Raw genomic sequence first — 16,942 nt, 5'->3', positions numbered from 1 at the left:
CTGTGCTTATCCCAAGGTCCATCCCGGCATCAATTTGGTCCCTGATATAAATGACAACATCTTGGGCAAATTTAATCTGGTTGTCAAGAGCCCCAAGGGACTATTCTGTCAGTCCAGGATCAGGCAAGCATAAGGAAGTCCAGGCCATACCCATTTCTCTCCTCCATGTCCTCACATTCAGGAGCCACGGGTGTGTTTAATTTACTACTCAACTTTGCACTTAAATTCCAGTGGCTGGCTAAACTGGCTTTAGGGCATGTTTGTGCTAGCAGAGTGGCAGAAAGTTGCCCCAATATACACATGAATCAGGCCCAGTGGATGTGAGAAGAACTGATGGGAGAAGAGACTCAGACCGCCACTAACTTCTGTGTCTTCTCAGAATCTGACATGACAATATCAGGAATGAAAACAAGTTGTATCTATCAGTAAGGCTGAATCAAAGATGCCCTTAAAGTTGTTTCCAGTCTTTATTATTGGTGAAGCAAAAGCAGGAGAAGTTTCTAATTTGCTTTCCCTCTCTTTGCAAAATTAAATTATTAAAACAAAGGAACCCAGTTATTCCTAAAAGCAGGAATGGTGTGTTGCCAGCATATTCCACTTCAGAGAATGGTATAATTCATTGGTGGATAGTATTTATTTTAAAACACAGAGCAAATTTACACTTGATGCCACCCCACTGACGAAAAGAGAGGCGTGCCAACAGGTATGTTAGCATGAACCAAATTCTGTGCTATCTGTAAAACACTCGGGAATCTTTTTGGAAAGGTGCTACAAAAGTAAATATAAGGTATTACAGTATTATGATATTGCAATTTTCTTCTTCAAAACACTGGAGAAAACAACTATATTATCCTCTCTTCAGAATTACACTGGACAAAATAACATCTGGAAATGTGTTGTGCTGCACAATAGGTTTATTTAGACCCTGTCATGAGACAACTGTTCTCCCATATTATTGCTGATGGAGCTAGACAGCTTACTGAATACATTTAGTGTGACACAAAAAGTCAAGACAAACACTGCAAGTAAGAGTCAATATTTATTTGATTAATAACTTACAAAAATTTCACAGATTTAATTTATGTAAGGAGAGCTAATTTATTAAACATTTTACAGATTTTTGTTCACCATGTAATACATCAAGATCCTGACAGTAGTAAAATAATACTTGGCACAGTTATAAATAAAGAAAATACAAAAACAATGTATCCATAGCTTAAAATGTAATGATGTTGTTTTATGCATATTAATTTTCAAAAACAAAATCTGGTGGACACCAAAGAACATAGAAACCCGCAAAGAAACAGCACATGTTTAGGGCTGAGACAAAATTTCCATTTACTCAACCTATATCAGATAAAGCTGATCTGATTTCAGTCTGGATCAGCTTCATGAAGTTTTGGAAGCGATGTAGTTTTGCTGTAATACGCAAATTGTAAGTTTAATAGTTTACTTGACAGAAAAATGCTGCATAGATGGCTTTTCCCATTCTGATGGTTTCAGGTCATAGGTCTCAGTATTCCTCAAGATAATTAACTCTTTGTATTAGATTTATATGCCCTAAATCCAGGACATTTGCAAGTTGATTCTAAACCTATTATATTTTCTATTGGCCAAATTGTGCAGTCCATAATGAAGCAAAACTCCCACTAGGGAGCTATGCTCAAATAAAGACTGCAAAATTAACCTCATATTACCACCAAAGTCCACTCTTGTTTTGCAAACATTCTGGTACACAGACTTTGTTAGTTAATTGGACAACTAAAATAATAATGTACTTTACACATTAGATTACTGATGCTATGAAATGTATTTACTAAAAACGTTCAACTGATTGAAGTTCTTTATTCAGCCGACCCCAAATAGAAATGGGAAAAAAGTTTTTCCTGGAGGTGCAGAACATTACTTTTAATTGTAAAAGAAGTAAAAAAATGTTGAAGGCTTATTCATGCTTTTTTCCATTTAGAAATTAAAAATATGAATAAGGGTGTCATTTGTTTTTGTTCATGTTAACAGAATTATTATGGCACAAACCTCTTGCCACCCCGTAACCAACTCCCCCCAAACATTGTATCAAAGATAATGTTGATTTTTTTCCCCAGTCTTAAACGTTCAAGTACACTAAGGTTACATTTCTGTAAATCTTGATATCTGGTACTTGCAAACTATGCGAGTGTCTTGTGATCAAAGAAACAGCTAAAGAAAATAATGTCTACTTGCAAATACTGAACATCACCTATTTACAGTTTCACTGCTCCTCTTACTAAGGCAAGGGGCGGGAATACCACTAGATTGCTTTTATACTTGTAATCTGCATATTACAGAGAATGCTAATTTTGCCAAGCATCAAACATGCAGTGAATTTGCAGGGTATAATGCCTATTAACAGCAGTATTGAACATCACTAAAAGCTCATTAGATATCTTCCTACACTTTTTGGTTGATAAAATGAAATGAGCAACCTTAAATATACTCACACACACTCACAAAGAGAAAACTATTTGATAAATTATTTATATACAGATACACATTCTTTACAGTGGTCTCTATCAACTGCTTCCAGGTCCCCTCTGAAAATTCCCTTCACAGATTTCTCGAACCACTAGGTTGCTACAGCACTTAAAAGAGAACTAATGCAAGTCTCAGTCTCTCTGTAAACAATAGTTAAGGAAACAGTGAATAATTCACCATGAGTATAGGAAAACGCCATAACAGAAAATCAGTGCATCACATTCAACAACAAAAAGCCCATTTGGAATGAGATTTCAGATCATTCCTTACCTTTCAAACATATTTGCAGTGAGAGAACTTAACAGAAAAAAATCTCAAGGGTGATTTCCACTTGCTGACATACCGTCTTCTTCAGAGTGTCCTATTAGATTTTCCTTTATATGTGCTATTAACAGAGATCACACTTTACTTAAGCTTGGATTCAATCATTTTATATGCAAACAAAATGAGTGTTTTAGTCAGTTTTCACGATTTGTTTTGCAATCACATGGAATTTAAAACTGTTACAAACCCTTCTTTTCTATTACTGAGATTTTGCATTCACGTCTTTGGTCCCCCTATGCAACTTCTCTTCAAACCTTTCCAGTCACTATGCAATATATTACACTGGATCACTCCTAGTATTAAATTGTTTATATCATCTGTTCAAAGATATCAAATTAAATTCTGTTTTATTTTTTGCTGAATATCATATAGTATATATTGTGGTCTATTTTTAAAAGGTATATCATGCACTTAAGCAGGGCTTTAACTTCGACAGAAGAGCTTTACTTACTCGTGCAACTGTTTATTTTCAGACTATACAACCTCGAAACAAGGTTATTACGAGTATTTCACTGTACCGGAAACAGATGGCCATAACTGCTGATAGCCATAAAATATAGGTAACACACTTATTTGTGAACATTATCCTCATGTGCCCTGCTTCAGCAGCTTAACACATTACAGTCGATCCCCAATAAAACCACATGATTTTAATCACAGTACTGAAATGCACATTTTCCCATGTACATAATACTATAGAAAATCAATATAAAATCACATTACCTGAACTAAATGTAGCAATCTTAATGAAGTCTGACTGCATTGTGAAATTTAGTTTTAGACTCCAGATTCTTACTCCAATGGAATTATTCGAATTGGGAAATAAATATTTCTGTTCAGCACAACATGACTAGGTATGTCAATACTTGAATAATCTCATGCTCCTTTGTAAAAGGTGTTAAATAAAAAAATCCAACAACAAATGCAGTGAATATGTTGTTGTGAATAATTCTCATGTTAAGAATGGTTAAAATCCCTTTTTGATCTTCCTCCTCTTCCTTATCAGGATTGGCAGTTTATTCTGTCCATTTTTACCTTCGTTAATAAAACTCTGATAAAGAGAAGGTACCGTAAGATTCATCGTTAGCCCTACACATAGCATGCTACGGTTCAAAGGATGTGGATTCGAGAGAGAGAAATTTTCAGGCACCACTCAGATCTGATATGCTCACAGGATGAAGATGGTGCTACACTAGCTGGTAGCCTGCTCCTGAAGTTTGGTCATATTCTATTGTATACTGCCTTGTCCAGTCCACAATAACAGGACGAAAAAGACCACAGCATCTGAATTCAAAGAAGTCTATAATATTCCTTATACATCCATGGCTAAAAAAAAACCAACCAAGAAGACATACGTTAGTAAGTAACATCACAATTCACTGAACATAGCACAAGTTTGTCTATCTCCAAATTTACCATGTCTGCTTGCTCTCCAAAAAGTTCCCCAAATGTAGAAAACCCAAACTCTGAGAGCACAACTGACTCTTTAACCTTAAATCAGCCATTCTCCAAGATAGTATGCCCCAGGGTTATATAACAATCACTGGATATCATCCCATCTTAAAGTTAAGAAAAAATGACTTACTAGAATATATTTAATAGACAAAGCAAACAATAGCACCAATAGAACATTAAATAAAAACAATTGCAGCATTATCCTGCCTTTGATTTCAGACGATGCTATTTTATTTTTTCCATTTTATAATATGTGAATATTACAATTTCTAAGCATAGACTGTAAAATTAGATGAACTCAAAAACAACAAAACTGAATCAGCTCAAGAGAAATCCCTGAACCATGAACCAATCTCTATCCCACCGCAGGCAATAGTTTGAACCAATAAACAGGCATTACAATGCACCCCGAAGGTCATACTCTGTTGGACCAACAGGAAAGCAAAGTTCAGAGCGGAGTGCCATCCACTAAGACCACAAATAACATTGAAATTTAGGGAAATATGAGAACAAGAGCTTCCAAAGTATGGAGTATGAAAAGAAGTGGTATTCAGGATAGCTAAGACACAAACTATCTAGGGATTTATAGATCAAAATCAACACCTTAAACTGCACCCAGTGATGAACTGGAAGCCAAGGTAATCTGCAGTGCACAGGTGTAGTATATTCCATGCCACAAACACCGCTAACTGGGCGGCCACATTCTATGCTAGCTGAAGTTGCAGAGTGGTCTTGAAAGCTAGTCCCACACTGTATTAGAGCATACCGTTCTGGAAGTGGCAAAGGCATGGATAACTTGGTAAGGCCCCTATCCAAAAGGAATCGTTGCTCCATTTAGAAGTGCCAGACATGAATATGAAGTGATTGTCCTCCCAGGATCACCTTCAATTTAATTAATACTGGTCTTCAGATTATATGGTGGTTCATAGGCTATAGGTCAAAGATCAGTGTGAATCCTTGAACACTACAAAATATAGAGTATACACATCTCTGTGGACCTAGAGGACAAGAGTGATAGCTTCCAAGTCCAGCAGCTGTTAAATCATAGAGCTCATTGTCAATTTCTTAAAGTTTTACAGTCTCTAATATGTAAAAAAATCTCAGGAAGGCAATTTATTTTTAATCAGAAAGTTTCTTTTTGCTTGGGGCAGTGAAGCCTTGTAATTACACTGAAAGCTGAGTAGGCCTTGATTTTCTGGAAATCAAAACTTAGGTAATAGGATGTAGACTAGAAAGATGAGAAGCAACAATGAGAACATCTGAATTCCTGAAAGGACATTAAGTAAACAAACCGTGGTTGACACCTTTGCTCCATCTTGCAGGCAGTGCTTATTTAGTCAGTTCAAACACTTGTTTCATGATTTTAAGGAACACATCTTCTAAAAGCTCCTAAGCTGATGGAAATGGCTACAGGATGTGGAATTTGAAATCAGTGAGGAAAGCAATACACTGCATCTGCTCTGGGCACAGGCTTGTGTTCCTCAGACAAAAAGAAATCTGACTGTGGCTGTGCTGCAGCTCTAGAAAGGTCATGACCACATGAAGCTATGTTACTAGTCTCACTTGCTAATTTCTTTTGCATGGTGGGACTTGAGAAGAAATGTTGAAGGCAAGTCCTTTTACTAGCACAACAACAAGCTTAGTGAAGTGGCAGCATCCCCTACAAGGAAGGTGCTTTCCATTTCTTTACCAAGAAAAAGACTATTACCTTTCTGGGAGCATAATTTTTTTTTATGTTAAATCATCAATGGCTAGATTCATTTAGGAATATTAACAGTAATTATAAGTCACTTTCCGTAATCAGATACATTGGCTTATGGTAAAAATAGCTGTTCAAATTCAGCTTTTAAAAACTGAAATTCTGGGATCCTATCAGCATCTAGAAGATAGTTTTCAGCATTCAGCTCTGTTTTGTTGCATTCAGTTGTGAAGTTCATTTGTGAGTTGGCTATCCAAATGAGAAATAGTGTTTTACACATTTTTATAAACTTACTTGAATGGGCTTTCAATAGATGTTGTTGTGACTTTAAAGTGCTTGTATCGTCTTGCATTCATCCTTTCATTTGTAGTGATACCTAAACAAGATATCTAGAAAAGATGGGAGATAAAGCAAGCAAACACTTAGAATTTCCAAAATTAAAAGCAAACCAGGGGAGAGAAAGGCTGGAAAAAACCCCCCCACATTTATTTGCTACTTTATGGTTTTAATTGTGCAGGACTATTTGGTGCTTGTGAAAGTGAGGGGCTGTTTAGTTTGGCACAATGCAAGCTGCATCGCTCTGCCTGTACATCTCAACCATCTGCGTTATTTGAGTCTTTCTTGAGTGAATAGAACCAGCTGTATCAAATTGTGTAGTAGTTTTCATTTTAATAAATCCTGATATCCAGAGGAAAAATCCCTAATAATCATCTATACTGGAGATAATAAATAAGATAAGCAATTATTTTTATTATAGTAGATATTTAGGCATTATCTTAAACAATTTTGAAACAACTTTTTTTCCTTCTTGGCACTGATACTTAAAGTAATTGTAAGATGATATTTTTGTAATTTTTTCCCCTGTATAATTTTGTCTCAATAACAAGAAGTTCTAAGAAATAATAAATTGGGCTGAAAACACCTTCTGCATGGGTCACTTGGCTCAAGAAGTGTGAACAGTTTTCAGCAACTACTCCATAATTGTTTTGACCTAAAAAGGGGGAGTCTGAAGAAGTCTTAAATTATGCAAGGCCTGGATTTACTGTAGTATATTGCATGTGCAACACTGGAAACAAAAGTAGTAGAACTCCCTTAACAACTGGGCACTATCATAAGCTAAAGCTTTAGAATTCTTATTCATATGGTAACTCAGCCGCATGTTATGGGATCAACAAGCCATGTCTGATAATCCTGAGCATTCAGGAAATTACACTCAGGTTTACTTGCCTTTTCTGGATATACTGAAGTTTTGTCCCTTTAACAGACACGTATCTAAAGAAAGAGGACACCATTTCAAAAAAATGAGAGCCTAAAGTTAGGCACCTAGTGCCAGGTTCTGTAAGAAGAGGCCTGATTTTCAAAATGAATGAAAACTCCTGAGTACTCATATTCTCTTTTGAAAAATCAAGCCATCTATTTAGGAGTTTAACTTTAGGAAAACCATTTCTGAAAATCTTGGCTAGGTCTTTTAATCTTCTCCAGGGAATAAGGAAGCTGTTTGGAAGACAGGACAGAGAGTGGCAAAGAACGATAGCAGAGAGTGAACCTATCAGAGTGGTCAGTCAAGGGATCAGTCAACTTTACTTTCAAGCCATCAGAGAGGAATCAAGAGAGGGGCTGTGGAGTTAAAAAAGCGAAGAACAAAGCTCCTAAGAAAAAGGCCAAGTTAGAATCTCTAAGAACAGGTTTTGGCAAGTTCTTTTAAGTTACCTTTTATCTTTCTACACACAATAGTATAAATAATGATTTGGACACATTTAATAATGTAGTTATTTCATGTTTTATTTTTCATATTTCCTACACTGCATGTTTTCTGCTTGTAAATAGTATTAAATACTACAATTATAATAATTTTGCCTTCATCACATTTAAGGGTGCAAAGCATTTCACGAGGTGCCGTGAGGAAAGTGTTCTTCCAGGTTCCATAGAATTTGAAGAAATATCTACTAACATATCCCATTCTAAAGCAGGGGTTCTCAAACTGGGGGTCAGGACTCCTCAGGGGGTTGCAGGGTTATTACATGGGGGGGCGGTCTCAAGCTGTCAGCTTCCACCCCAAACTGTGCTTTGCCTCCAGCATTTATAATGGTGTTAAATATATTAAAAAGTGTTTTTAATTTATAAAGGGGGGGGGGTGTTGCACTCAGAGGCTTGCTATGTGAAGGGTCACCAGTAAAAAAGTTTGAGAGCCACTGTTCTAAAGTAACTTACGTATGGAGTTTAATGGATCCTGGGATAGTTGGGGATTGGAAGGCACACTGGAAAGTTGCATGTTCACATTTCTGTAGTACTCTGGTGCTTTATATTGGTTTGGAAGCCACACTGAATAGACGTGGTCACCCTGGCTCATTTATCTTGGGCAGGAAATCCCACTGGAAGGTAGTGTGGTGGCCCTGGATCACAAGTATAAACTTGGAATCTATATTGGTGGTTGTTCTAAATCATCGTTACAGGAGAGAAGGAAAAAGCTGAGATGCCTGACAGTTTACTTCAAAGTTTGGAGTGTGGATCTTATTTCTGATATAACTGGAAACGCTGATGTGGTAACTAAGCCCTTGTGGAGAGACTTGTGATAAGACTTTGTTCTTTACTGTTAGGATAGATAAGGAAAAGTATTCCTTTTTTAATATGGCTAATGTGAGGTATTTGAATATTATTTTCCTGTCTAAACCTGTAGTTGATAATTCCATTAACTGGGAATACATGGCCTATGATTTTGTTAAGATATTTGAATAAACTTTCCTCCTTTGGCTTTTGTACTGACAGATAATGCAAAACACACAATGGTCTCATCAGATGGGCAGACATGGGAACATCTGAAATACAGATCCCAGCACCACAGAACATATTGAACTGTTTGGCTCATTCCAAGACTACTCAAACAGATTGTTCATCCAGGCTACTGTTTTGGGTATTGGTTAGAGTTTCAGTCTGTGTTACAAGAGCGCTGGTCAGACATGATAATGAGGTGTCTGGGAAGGAAGACTGACAATTACATTCAAGGGAAAAGCTAAATGTCTGATCACAAGAGATCTTTAGTGTGAGAAAATTCAAAGGATCTATTTATATTTTAGCATATAGAATTACATATTATGTGAACATATTCATTGATTTCAGTGAGATATGTGAATGCTCAGTGATTCTTAGTGAGGAAAATGCATGAAAATTGTTTCAGTATAGTGCATCTTTTACTCCTGACAGAATTCTGCACCTCTGTGTATCCCCCCGCACAGGAACATGCAAAAGAAATCTGCGGGGGGACACACACCTCTTCTCTGGCAACGCGTGTGTTCCAGCGAGCCTGGAGCAGCCTCAGACACGCAAATCACTAAGGGGAGGAGGGCTGTGTGTGTGTGCCTGCATGGGAGACGTTGACCACAGTCAGAGGGTGGGGCTAGGCGTGCGTGCCTGCCAACAAGCGAGAGAGACTCTGTCCCTCTCACTTGCTACTACAGCTTGCCTGGCGGGGAGGGGTAGGGCTTTTTATTATGCACGAGGCAGACTTTGTCCCCGAGGCAGAAATGTAGCAGCCTGCCTGCTAGTTAACTGATCTCATACTCTGAGGCAGAAATGTAGCAGCCTGCCTACACAGTAGTGTTGTTAATGTTCCTATTGTTAGTTAACTGTTCCCATTCTCAGACAATTCCCCAAGGAGTATAAAACCTGTAAAAGTTTTAAGGCCCCTACATTACCAGAGTGATGTAAAGCCTTATAAATGACAGTAAGGGAATCAGTTAGGAAGATCAATGTGCTTTCTCACCTTTTTCCTGTGCCAAAGTGGCACAACGGAGTTAGGTTACAGCTCAGAATTTATTTTACTTACCCATTTAAAAAAAAAAAAAAAAAGACTTTGAGGGCAAATAAAACATTTACCAAGCAGTCAATATAACGTCAGGACAATCAGAGCCAAGCACTTCCCAAACTACCCAGCCAGTTCAGGACAATGATTAGCAAGACTGTATGACTTTCGTGTGTGAAAGTCTGAGCAATTTAAAATGACATTCTACTTTTTTTTCCCCCCCCCGTTTGGTGTTCTGTAATGTAATTTTAATGAAAATCCAGGATTATAACTGGAATGCAGGGTATTAGTTACCAAGTGTTTGTAACTTATCTTTCATGTGTTTAGGTAATGCTGAATAGTTATTGTGACTTTTTTCTGCATTGTAGTTTAAATAAATTACCAAAACAATATAAACTGGTGTGATTATACTGCATTATTTTGACAAATAAATATGCAGAATTTTGCAGGATTATTAATTTTTTGGCGCAGAATCCCCCCAGGAGTACTCTTTTCGCAATGGAACAGCTGCATTGCTCTTTCCTTGTCTAGATGTCTGTTCAACCCTCCCAGACATGTGTATGCCTTCCATTATCATTTTTGAGAGCTTTAAGAATGGATTTATAATTGCCACCATCCTTTCCACAAACTATACCAAAATATATGTAAATAACCTATTGACTTTGAAAAATTAATATAGTTCTTAGTATGAGAAATATTACCTGCATAATATCAACTTTGATGTTTTGTATTGTACTTTACAGAGATGTATACATAGACTTTTTTGGAAGAGTAAAGTTATGTTTACAAAACTGGGTCTCATCTGTAACTACTCTGATCTACAGCAAATACACACAATTTATTTCTTTATTATATGCACTTGTAGTTCTATTACTTTTATTTTATGTAACAGCCAAGAGCCTGAACTCATTTTACATTGAGCTAACAATATGTAGACCCAACTTACTATTTTTAAACTATATATGTACTAGGAAAATGACCACTGCTGACAATAGTTAACAACAACGGGTCCCCTCAGCTGGAAACTGTTTAACTACTAGTGTAGATTCCATTGAAAAAGTTTTGTCCAGTTAATTATACAATGCATAACTGAGACCAGACTTACACAACTTGTATGCACTCATAGTCACTGAACTGTTTTAATCATGTTTCACTCATGCCTTCTGCAATGGTGTTAAATATTTTTGTCCCATTACACAAGCAATTAAACAGTTTGCAAGCACGAGTTGAAAAAGAGACCGTGAAGACCTACTACTGACAATCACGATCAGCAATGGGCTAGTTTCCCAATATAGACAAACCTATAGTCTAGGGCTAGGCACCACATACTCTGCTGCAAGCTAAATGCAACTTCTGTGGCAAAGCCATTCATATCTGTGTGCTCCAGTAGGAGAAACTGGAAATTCTGTGGCAGTTTCTGCTAAACTAAGGATGAATGTTTTTACTAAATGAAGATGAAATTGAATAATACAATTAGTACAGTATTGCATCTATAATTTATTTTGATATCAAATTAAATTTATTTTACTTCTCTATATTTTCCCTGTGCCACAGGTTTTTTTAGGGCTGTTGATTCATCATAGTTAACTCACACGATTAACTAAAAAAAATTAATCGTGATAAAAAAATTAATCGCACTGTTAAACAACAGAATATCAATTGAAATTTATTAAATATTTTTGGATGTTTTTCTACGGTTTCAAATATATTGATTTCTATTGCAACAGAGAATACAAAGTGTACAGTGCTCACTTTATATTATTATTTCTGATTACAAATATTTGCACTGTAAAAGTGATAAACAAAATAAATAGTATTTTTCAATTCACCTCATACAAGTACCATGAAACTGTAACTTACAAATGTAGAATTTTTTGCTATATAACTTCACTCAAAAACAAAACAATGTAAAACTTTAGTGCCTACAAATCCACTCAGTCCTACTTCAAGTTCAGCCAATCACTAAGACAAACTAGTTTGTTTACATTTACAGGAGATACTGCTGCTGGCTTCTTATTTACAATGTCACCTGAAACTGAGAACAGGAATTTGCATGGTACTTTTGTAGCCAGAGTTGCAAGGTATTTACATGCCAGATATGCTAAACATTCGTATAACCCTTCATGCTTTGGCCACCATTCCAGAAGACATGCTTCCATGCTGATGATGCTCGTGAAAAAAATAATGCATTTGTTAAATTTGTGACTGAACTCCTTGGGGGAGAACTGTATGTCTCCTGCTCTGTTTTACCCACATTCTGCCATGTATTTCATGTTATAGCAGTCTTGGATGATGATCCAGCACATGTTCGTTTTAAGAACACTTTCACAGAAGATCTGACAAAATGCAAAGAAGGTACCAATGTGAGATTTCTAAAAATAGCTACAGCACTCAACCCAAGTTTTAAGATTCTGAAGTGCCTTCCAAAATCTGAGAGGGACGAAGTGTGGAGCATGCTTTCAGAAGTCTTAAAAGAGCAACACTCCAATGCAGAAACTACAGAATCTGAACAACCAAAAAAGAAAAAAAAGATGAGTTGAAAAATATTATTTCTTTTGTTTTTTACAGTGCAAATATTTGTAATCAAAAATAAATATAAAGTGAGCACTGTACACTTTGCATTCTGTGTTGTAATTGAAATCAATATATTTGAAAATGTAGAAAACATCCAAAAATATTTAAATAAGTGGTATTCTATTATTATTTAACAGCGCAATTAATCGTGATTAATTTTTTTAATCTCACAATTAATTGTGATTAATTTTTTTAATCGCTTGACAGACCTAGTTTTTTTATGACAAGGAACTGCATGGAAAATGTTGTAAGAGGAAAAAGCTGGAAGTTTGGTAAGTTGGGGACCTCAGCACCTGGGAGGAGCCCGGTGGGAGTCAATTTAGCTGGAAGCTTCTGCTAAAATCATTAACAATGAGCAGTTACTTTTGACATATAAACCATTGCACAGAATTTTTGAAACAAGACTATGCAGATGCAAATTAGATACCTTTTAGAGAATGCTAGCAGGGTCTATGTGGGGCAATTAGACCACAACATGTTACAGTGCTTTATAAATCAGACCCTCTAGAGAGCTGTGCTGTGCCGTGTAGACAAGCCAAGCAGTCTTGAGTTCCTGATGACTGCTCCACTAAAAGCTAGGAGTGTCATGAAGGTGATAGGTGAAAGAGTATCAGCATTTAAATCTCTTTGAGTGCCATTTAGAAGCACTAATAATTTGCAACAGGCATTAACCATGTAATATGAAATAAGGGTACAGTTTTCGAAAGCACTTAAGTGACTGAAGAGCCTAAGTCCCATTTTGAAAAGTGACTTAGGAGGATAAATCTCACTGAAAGTCAATGGGACTCAGGAGCCTAAGTGCCTGAATTGCTCTTAAAAATGGGACTTAGACACTTTTAAAAAAATTATCCAAGGTTTCAAACCAAGAAAATGTCAGCCAAAAGTGATCGAAGAAAGCCTTCTAACCTAATTCAATGACTATCCTATTTAAACTATCTTCACTTGTATGGCTGTCAAGGGAGCTACTGAATAGAGACTTCTGATCCCTTTCACTCTTACTAAAATTATCATTTGTACAGGTATACAAAGACCTTCACATTCTTTCAACTCCCAATAAGACAATCTCCCTTTTGCCTGGTGACTCCAGATCCCCCCCATTCTAAATGAGGCAACCCCTATGACTGACAACACAATCAGCTTTCTATTCCCTCTGCAAACCTTGTTTCTGTGATCACTGAGCCTTGTTTTATAACAATGTTAAGTAAACTGAAAAAGGAATATCTGATGCAACGGGAATGCAAATTTACTTTCAATATTCAGGGTTGACTATAATAAGTAACAAATAAAGTGCGTTTTCATACCTGATACATCTGACACATAAGTAACACAGCCACCCACATGAAATGAAACACACTATTTAGAAACATCCAAAACATCCAAGGTGAACAGGTGGCAATTTGTGTAATGTATGTCCACAATCCATCCTTTGTGTAAGTAGTCTCACAATGGATTCCCCAGTCTGGAAGAAGAAAAAAAATTATAGATTTAAAAATTATATAAAATCCTCAGATCACACATTTTTTCTATATATCAATGTAGTATTTAAATTTGAACTGGTCAGAAAACTTTGACAAAATGCAATTTTTTTTTATGAAATATGGAAATAATTTTCAAAAACCTTTACAATTTGTCCCTCCTTTTCTAACCAGCTATAATTTAAATTCACAGAGATGATAGTAAGTTAATGAAGGGCATGGAATAATAGTAACAAGGACTGTATTGAATTCTTAATGAGATATTTTTCTATAATAACTAGGTATTCTTCTATTCTAGAACACCCAAACTGGGCAGATACTAAAGCATACCTCAATTCCAATACAAAAAAAGTATCAAAGTATAACTCTGATAGTGCAAATACTCATACGAGGAACTAAATGAAATATTGTACTTAAAAACAATTAAGAAAAAATGTACTCACAAGAGATACAGCCATAAATCATCCAACAGATCATAAAAAGCAAAAAGAACAGATATCCCATGAAATAGCGATGGTTCCCTGCCCCTAAAGATGAACACAAACAACATGAATTAATTTTTTCCACCTTGAGAAAAGGTCAGTAATACGCTTGATGGCTGATTTACATGTGAATTAAATTTAAATTATTTTAGGACAACACTGCTAATTACTTTATATGAAAACATTACTCTCTGGAAACATTATATTAGTCTGTAAAATCGATATGACTTCTTAGAAGTTTGAAAATAGGTGTTTTTCTCCCTTACAATTTTGCCCTTTCAATAAGGCCAAACATTGTTTTATTTTTCTGTGCTCCTACCATACTGCAGCTGAAATTCACACACGCTTGTTTAATTTACAATCTGCTTTATTGATATCAACACAGCTTTGGGAACTGGTTAGTTAACAGCTGTTGCAGAGCCAGGAAGAGCCCAAAAATTGTTTTGGTATGTCTCAAAAATACTGAATTATTTTTGTTTCTTGGCAACAAGGGCAGGTATTTTTAATAAGACGTACAGAAAAGAGAAATCTGGACAAAAATCCACATCCTCTTTTGACAATTAAAGGCATAGGACAAGGTGACCTTAAACTGCTTGACAGCCAACTGAAAAGAAAATATTCAACAAAAAGATGGATAGCCAACAATTTAGGTAAACAAGACGTTAAAAAAACTGGTTAAATTAATGAATGAAACTTAAAAAAAATTCTACTTGTAATTGAATTTAAAATGGAGTGAATGACACATAACATAACAGCATTTGCTCAAAATGAAAAAGACAGTTACCTTTTCCGTAACTGGTGTTCTTCGAGATGTGTTGCTCATGTCTATTCCACAGTACGTGTGCGTGCTCGCCACGTGCACCGGTGCCAGAAGTTTTTCCCCTAGCAGTACCCGTAAGGGGAGAGCGCCCCCTGCGACTCCTTGAGTGGTGCCTGCCTGGCGCGGTATAAGGGGAGCTGCGCGCTCCCCCCACCCTCAGTTCCTTCTTGCCAGACAACTCCGGCAGCGGGGAAGGAGGGCGGGATGCGGAATAGACATGAGCAACACATCTCAAAGAACACCAGTTACAGAAAAGTTAACTGTCTTTTCTTCTTCGAGTGATTGCTCATGTGTATTCCACAGTAGGTGATTCCAAGCTGTATCTGCTGGAGGTGGGTAGGAGTTCACAAGTTCTTGGGACAGAGTACCACCCTGCCGAACCCGGCGTCATCCCTGGTTTGGGAGACTATCACACAGTGCGAGGTGAACGTGTGAAGCAAAGACCACATGGCTGCCCTACAAATGTCCTGAATAGGGACGTAGGCCACAAAGGCAGCCGACGAGGCCTGCACCCACGTTGAGTATGCCCTAAGAATACGCGGCAGGGGAACACCCACCAGCTCATAACAGGAGCGGATACACAAAGTGATCCAGTTGGACAGTTGCTGAGCGGAAATCGGCTGGCCTCTCGCGCACTCAGCTGAGGCGACAAACAGCTGCGAGGACTTTCTGAACGGCTTGGTTCGCTCGAGGTAGAAAGCCAGAGCCCGCCTCACATCGAGCGTGTGGAGGCGGCGTTCCTCATTAGTCGCGTGAGGTTTGGGGCAAAGGACTGGTAGAAAAACGTTCTGACCCATGTGGTAGGTGGAGACCACCTTCGGGAGGAATGCGGGGTGTGGGCGGAGCTGGACCTTGTCCTTATGAAAGACTGTATACGGTGGCTCAGAAGTCAGGGCCCTGAGCTCCGAGACTCGCCTGGCCGACGTGATAGCAACCGGGAAGGCCACCTTCCATGAGAGGTGAGATCAGGAACACATGGCCAGCGGCTCAAACGGGGGACCCATAAGCCGAGCCAGCACCAGATTCAGGTCCCACTGAAGGACCAGGGGCTTAGAATACGGGTAAAACCGGTCCAACCCCTTAAGGAACCGGCCGGTCATAGCATGGGAGAACACCGTGTGTCCTTGCACCGGGGGATGGAAGGCCAATATGGCTGCCTGATGCACCCTGACTGACGAGGGTGCCAGGCCCTGGGCCCTCAGGAGGAGAAGGTAATCAAGGATAAGCTGGATCGGGGCGGCCGTTGGGGATACACCTTGGTCCGTCGCCCACCTAGCAAAACGAGACTACTTCGCCATGTAAGAGCGGCGAGTGGAGGGCCGTCTACTCTCAAAGAGGATGCGTTGAACCAGAGCTGGGCATGTCCTCTCCTCGCCACCTGAGCAGTCAGGCCGTGAGGTGAAGAGCTGCCAGGTTGGAGTGGAGGAGACGGCCCCGGTCCTGAGAGAGCAGGTCCAGGCGGAGCGGCAATGGCCACGGTGGAGCCACCGCCAGGCCCAAGAAGGTCCCGTACCAGTGCTGCCTGGGCCACGCCAGGACAATGAGGACGACCCTGGCCTTGTCCGTCTTTATTTTCTCTAGGACCCTGCTGATCAGCAGGAATGGGGGGAAGGCGTATAGGAGTTGGCCTGACCAGGGCAGGATGAAAGCATCAAAGATAGTGCCCCTCCCCAGGCCCCCCCGGAGCAGAACCAGGGCCATTGTCGGTTCTGTCGGGTCGCGAACAGGTCCACCTGGGGAGTTCCCCACCTCCGGAAAAGCTGGAAGGCCACTTCCAGGTGTAGGGACCACTCATGCTGAGAG

At 38.5% G+C, this 16,942-nt stretch overlaps 1 protein-coding gene across 1 annotated transcript in view; it reads right to left on the bottom strand.

The window, feature by feature from the left end:
- Positions 1 to 1,020: 1,020 nt before the first annotated feature.
- The window catches only part of ZDHHC17 (zinc finger DHHC-type containing 17), a 127,260-nt gene continuing 111,338 nt past the window's right edge, over positions 1,021 to 16,942 (bottom strand). The window contains exons 13-16 of the mRNA XM_026648817.1: positions 14,281 to 14,364; positions 13,664 to 13,821; positions 6,284 to 6,378; positions 1,021 to 4,161 (exon numbers count right to left, since the gene is read on the bottom strand). Of these exons, the coding sequence (XP_026504602.1) occupies positions 4,023 to 4,161; positions 6,284 to 6,378; positions 13,664 to 13,821; positions 14,281 to 14,364 (476 nt within the window). The 3' untranslated portion in view covers positions 1,021 to 4,022. The remainder of the gene's footprint in view (positions 4,162 to 6,283; positions 6,379 to 13,663; positions 13,822 to 14,280; positions 14,365 to 16,942) is intronic.

The sequence above is a fragment of the Terrapene carolina genome, unplaced genomic scaffold (genome assembly GCF_002925995.2).
Source record: "Terrapene carolina triunguis isolate 2854851 unplaced genomic scaffold, T_m_triunguis-2.0 Scaffold68, whole genome shotgun sequence".
Lineage (NCBI taxonomy): Eukaryota > Metazoa > Chordata > Testudines > Emydidae > Terrapene > Terrapene triunguis.
Note: the sequence above shows the minus strand (reverse complement) of the source record. Positions and strands in the feature narration are given on the sequence as shown.